The 5,333-nt window shown below is 39.4% G+C and overlaps 1 protein-coding gene across 1 annotated transcript in view; it reads left to right on the top strand.

The window, feature by feature from the left end:
* Positions 1-5,105, top strand: part of dnajc3b (DnaJ (Hsp40) homolog, subfamily C, member 3b) — a 5,784-nt gene extending 679 nt beyond the window's left edge. Inside the window, exons 2-12 of the mRNA XM_060874584.1 lie at positions 181-291; positions 1,000-1,124; positions 1,272-1,346; positions 1,543-1,686; positions 1,810-1,991; positions 2,240-2,359; positions 2,895-3,000; positions 3,114-3,234; positions 3,355-3,487; positions 3,602-3,750; positions 3,930-5,105. Of these exons, the coding sequence (XP_060730567.1) occupies positions 181-291; positions 1,000-1,124; positions 1,272-1,346; positions 1,543-1,686; positions 1,810-1,991; positions 2,240-2,359; positions 2,895-3,000; positions 3,114-3,234; positions 3,355-3,487; positions 3,602-3,750; positions 3,930-4,078 (1,415 nt within the window). The 3' untranslated portion in view covers positions 4,079-5,105. The remainder of the gene's footprint in view (positions 1-180; positions 292-999; positions 1,125-1,271; positions 1,347-1,542; positions 1,687-1,809; positions 1,992-2,239; positions 2,360-2,894; positions 3,001-3,113; positions 3,235-3,354; positions 3,488-3,601; positions 3,751-3,929) is intronic.
* The last annotated feature ends 228 nt before the right edge of the window (positions 5,106-5,333 follow it).

The following is a 5,333-nucleotide window of genomic DNA, read 5'->3' as shown; positions in this document are numbered from 1 at the left end:
ATTATACGTTATTTATGTGTAGTGTCCTTGTCTGTCACGAGTAACTGTGACTGTTTAGTGCTTTAACTTCATGAATAATTTTCATTATGCACTTTAGTGTTTGGGCATGAAGTGAATGGTTGTACTGTATGTGGTTAAATGTCTCAATAAGGAAGACAAGTGACGTCCACTGTGTTACAGGTGTGTTGGGTGCCACCCATGTGGAAATCGAGCAGCACCTGGAGATGGGCCGAAAGCTTCTTGCTGCAGGGCAGCTGGCAGAGGCGCTCTCCCATTATCACTCAGCAGTTGGTGCGGCCCATTTATACACACATGCACTACATGGCCAGTTGTAGGTGGATATCTGACCATCACACACCCATACGTTTTTTGAACGTCCCATTTCAGATTTAGTTCCTCTTTGCTGTTACAATATTATCTACTACTATGGGAAGACTTTCAACTGGACTTTAGAGCATGGCTGTGTTCTGTCAGTCACAAGAACACAAGTCAGGGACCGATGGGGTCTCTTAGATCCAGTGGAGAGAAATATTTAAGCTACAGCATTCAAAAATGTACATTTCCAACTTTGTGGCAACAGATTTGGGAAGAAATACATATGGGGTTGATGGCCAGGTGTCCACAAATTTCTGGCTATGTATAAATCAATATATACAAGTCCAAGAAATATTTTCACTTTATTTTGAGAAGTAGTTTTATTTCATACCTTTAATTCCAATCCATCAAAGAATAATATTTTACATTTTTAGTTTTACTTCTCTTATGTAGCAAGCACTGAAATAATTTGCATTGCAAAGTAAGCGAGCAATTTGATAATAAAAACCTGGAATTTTTGTTGTTTTTTTTTGACAATATGCAGTGATTAAGGTTTACCTTATTTTCAGGACTCCCTTTTCTATGCAGAGAGTATATTTAATATAGTAGATGCTGGGTTTTTTTGTATTGTTTGTTTCTTTTTTGATTGTTTCTTTCTCTTTGCCTGCTGTCAACCACATGCAGAGGGCGACTCAAAGAATTACCTGACATACTACAAACGTGCAGCTGTGTTTCTGGCCATGGGGAAGTCAAAATCAGCCTTGCCAGACCTGACTCGAGCTATTCAGCTTAAACCAGACTTCCTAGCTGTAAGTCTGTTAGGTGTCTTGTTATAAATAAATAAAATAAAAAAATAGTGAATATATCATACAGATGTAATAGGTTAGATGAAACCTGATAACCTTTAAGACTTTTTACTATTTATGATATATTTTGTGTGTGTGGGATGTTTTCAGGCTAGGATACAAAGGGGGAATATTCTCCTGAAGCAGGGAAACCCTCAAGATGCCAGAGATGATTTCCAGGCAGTGGTGAGTTAAAGAATGATTAGCCTATTCTTATTACTTCTCATACAGTTACATAAGCAGATGTGTGTAAGCTGCTGTTGCATCCTTAAGCAAATCCTGAGATGCTTTAGAGCATGCAATAACATAAAGTTAAACCAAGCACTATGACCTGTTATGCTGTTAATGTTGAGTTTTTGTCGTTCTTTCTTTCTTTCTTCAGTTGCACCGCTCTCCAGACACGGCGGAAGCCCATAATCAGCTCCGCAGAGTCGAGGAGCTGGAGCAGCTCCAGGAGGAGGCACATAAAGCCCATCATCGTGGTGATTACACCACCACCATCCAGGTGCTGGAGCGGGTCATAGAGGTGAGTTTCAGAAAGGGTCACTCAAAAAAAATCATCAGAATTAATTAATTTGTTATGTTCAGGTGAATTAGGGTTATGTAAAGCTTGTTTTCTATAACATCGGTCATCCATCCTTTGATTTAGATCTCTCCATGGGATCCAGAATCGCGGGAACTAAGAGCAGAATGCTACATCCGCATTGGGGAGCCGAAGAAAGCTATATTAGACCTGACTCCTGCAGCACGGCTCAGAACGGATAACCGAGCGGCTTTTCTCAAACTCAGCCGTCTACTATATGACCTGGGACAACACCATGAGTCACTCAGGTATGCAGAACAACTAGTAAAAGTGAAACTGTTCAGATAAAATAAGAAAAATAAGTGTGTTTTACATGTGACAGACTGTTCTGGTCTTAGAATACCCAACATATTGTGGAAAGATTCTCATCAGCTTATTTACATATTTAGTCTATTCTCTCTCTCACGCTCTCTCCCTCTCTCTCTCTCTCTCACACACACACACGCTCTCTCTGACTCTCTCTTTCTCTCTCCCTCTCTATTTTTCTGGTGATTAGTGAGATCCGGGAGTGTCTGAAACTGGATCAAGATGACAAGGAATGCTTTGCCCATTACAAGCAAGTGAAGAAGCTTAGCAAACAGCTGGACTCTGCTGAGGAACTGATCTCAGAACAGAGGTAAGCTCTGGGTTGCTCCATTAGCATAGGGAAATTTTTTTGCACTCAATGGTACCAAGCAAACTAGCTTTTGCCTCTTCCACATTACTGTATGTATAGTGTATGCACCACTGCATCATTACTATAGTGTATGCACCACTGCATCATTATCTACACTATACTGTAAGTGTAGATATGCAGGAAAATGTGATTACAGTCTAAAAAATACCAATGTGATGTCTGACTTCAAAACAGATTTCTGAACAAATCCCTGATATACTTTCTATACTAATATAAAAATCACATCCATTTGTGCCCTTTGAATATCCTGTTTCAGATTTAGTCCCAATTTGCCTTTGTAAATACCTCTGTTCTTCTGAGATGGCTTTCCACTATATTTTGGAGAGTGACTGTGGGGGATTTGTGTTCATTCCACCACCAGTGCATTAGTGAGATCAGTCAGGGTTTTGTGCAGCCTACTCGGGTTTGTCTGCTTCATGAGTGAGAGCACATCCATCCATCCTAAGTGAATGTTATTTCTCCATTTGTCTAACAGGTATCAAGAAGCAATAGAAAAATATGAGTCTGTAATGAGGACCGAACCAAATGTCCACTTCTACACTAACAAAGCAAAGGAGAGGATCTGCTTCTGTCTAGTGAAGGTTTGTAATGTTCTGGACTTGAAACAATATTTAACTGGTGCAGTAACATTGTATTATAATTGTAGATTCCTCACATTTTTCTTTGTGGTCTTTGCTTCATTTGATGTGAGTAGAATAAGAAGGCAGAGGAGGCAGTAGACACATGTTCAGAGGCCCATCAGAGAGACCCTCAAAATATCCACATCCTCCGAGACAGAGCTGAAGCCTACATTCTGCTACAGGAGTATGAGAAAGGTAGATTGTCTTGTGCTTATGTATGAGACATATGACACATGTTTAATCAAAGAAAATCAAGACACGGTCAAGTTTATAGTCTGGCTCTTGAACTCTTTCTTATTCTGTTTCTTTGCTCAGCTGTGGAGGATTATCAGGAAGCACGGGAGTTTGACCAGGGGAATCAGGAGATTCGTGAAGGTCTTGAACGTGCACAGAAACTCCTGAAGATGTCACGGAAAAGGGACTACTACAAAATCCTAGGAGTGAGCCGGTATGGACATAAGGAAGATATATTTTTTTTGTCTTCTTGCTTTTATACCCTTTAGCAGCACTACTACAAAACTAATTCACAAGTGAATAATCCTTGTTCTTGTTCTCTCCTCAGGACTGCTAGCAAACAGGAAATCATTAAAGCGTACAGGAAATTGGCACAGCAATGGCATCCGGACAACTTCCAGTCTGAAGAGGAAAAGAAGAAGGCTGAGAAGAAATTCATCGACATTGCTTCAGCTAAGGAAGTTCTTACAGATCCTGGTAAATATATTTATTTTTAGAACTAGATGAGGGAAATGTGTTTTGTAAAGACAGCGGCATGTGTCCTAATATTAATAATTGAAGTAATGGCAAAGCAGTGACAAGAGTCTAGTCTATTAACAGTATAAGATCTAGCCATCGCACTATACTAAATCTTAATACTTTAATGTGTTCTACAGAGATGCGCCAAAAATTCGACTCAGGAGACGATCCCTTGGACCCTGAGAACCAGCAGGGAGGAGGTGGAGGAGGAGGAGGAGGCTGGCCATTTGGCTTCAACCCCTTTGAGTCGGGTGGAAACTTCCACTTCAAGTTCCACTACAATTAATATGGCTATGCCATTGAATACAGTGGACATGATTATTATGGACAATGGACTGGACTTATTTAAAAATCCCACAAATGGAAGAGAAGAAGAAAATCCACATATTCTTCAGATGGCTCTTCTGTTGGCTCTTATCACCCGGGGCAGTTGTGTGCCAATTCAGACCTGAATATACTGACTTTTGGATCTCTTAAGGAATCAGTTGTTCTTACATGAATCAAAAATTGTTTGCTCGACTCCATGCAGTCAATGGCTGTGATAAATGAAGTCTTATTTAGTATTTTTCAATGCTATACTCTTTCAGCTTTATCAGCTGATCATTTCTGTGGCATCTGCTTTTCCATCCATGTCCCATCTCTCTGTGTCACCCACAGGTTTGCTGTCCTTCCATTCTTCTCTAATTGAATAGTTCACATTGGTGGGGTTCTGATTACAGTATGTAAGAAGTGTGTATCTGTGACACCGAATGGTTTCAAGGTTCAGTCTCAACACTCTAGACTTGATTACATTAAATCAGTATTGCAGTGTTTTGTGCAGTTAATTAATTGGTATAGTTTACAGGGAAGAAAATGGTTAGCCAGAACAATGAGTGTCTCTTTCTGTTAAGTTTTTCATGATTCTTTTTGAAAGTTTGATCACCACTTTTTATTTATTTATATTATTTAGCTCATTTCTGTTCAACATATCAGATGTCACTCATGTCAGACCACCCAGGTTACTGAACGAAAGGGAGAACCTACAAGTCTAGTTCTTACAGTTAATCCAAGAGATGGTCACGGCTTTACAGAAGTATCAATATGCCCCATGACCTGCCTATACACAAAACACTCTCAGCAGCATTGGTAAACCTGGCCCACTCTGTCAACCTATAACTTTACAAAGTAATCTATATCTGACACAAACTGTGACAGATAGTCAGACCTAGTTTTGTTTCGCAGGTATCTTCAATGATTAATATCTCTGTGACTATTCTTTTCCAATCAATACTTGCAGGTACTTGAATGGTTTAGTAAATTTTTTCCAAGTGGTATTTATGCCTGTGTGTTTCGTAATTTTCTGCATTCTCTGAATGAACTTATTTGAAGCCACTTTTACAATGGATTATTTAAAATCTAGAGGGAATCTTTTGATTAATACCATGTTGATTCTTGTCTCTTGAAATGAGTTGCATGAATTAATACACACTGGGTTGCTAAAATGTTACCTTTCTCGTTTATTAGAGGCTATATTCAGTGAAAACCAAGGCCTGTTGGGTGCA

The sequence above is a fragment of the Tachysurus vachellii genome, chromosome 7 (genome assembly GCF_030014155.1).
Source record: "Tachysurus vachellii isolate PV-2020 chromosome 7, HZAU_Pvac_v1, whole genome shotgun sequence".
Classification (NCBI taxonomy): Eukaryota; Metazoa; Chordata; class Actinopteri; order Siluriformes; family Bagridae; genus Tachysurus; species Tachysurus vachellii.
Note: the sequence above shows the minus strand (reverse complement) of the source record. Positions and strands in the feature narration are given on the sequence as shown.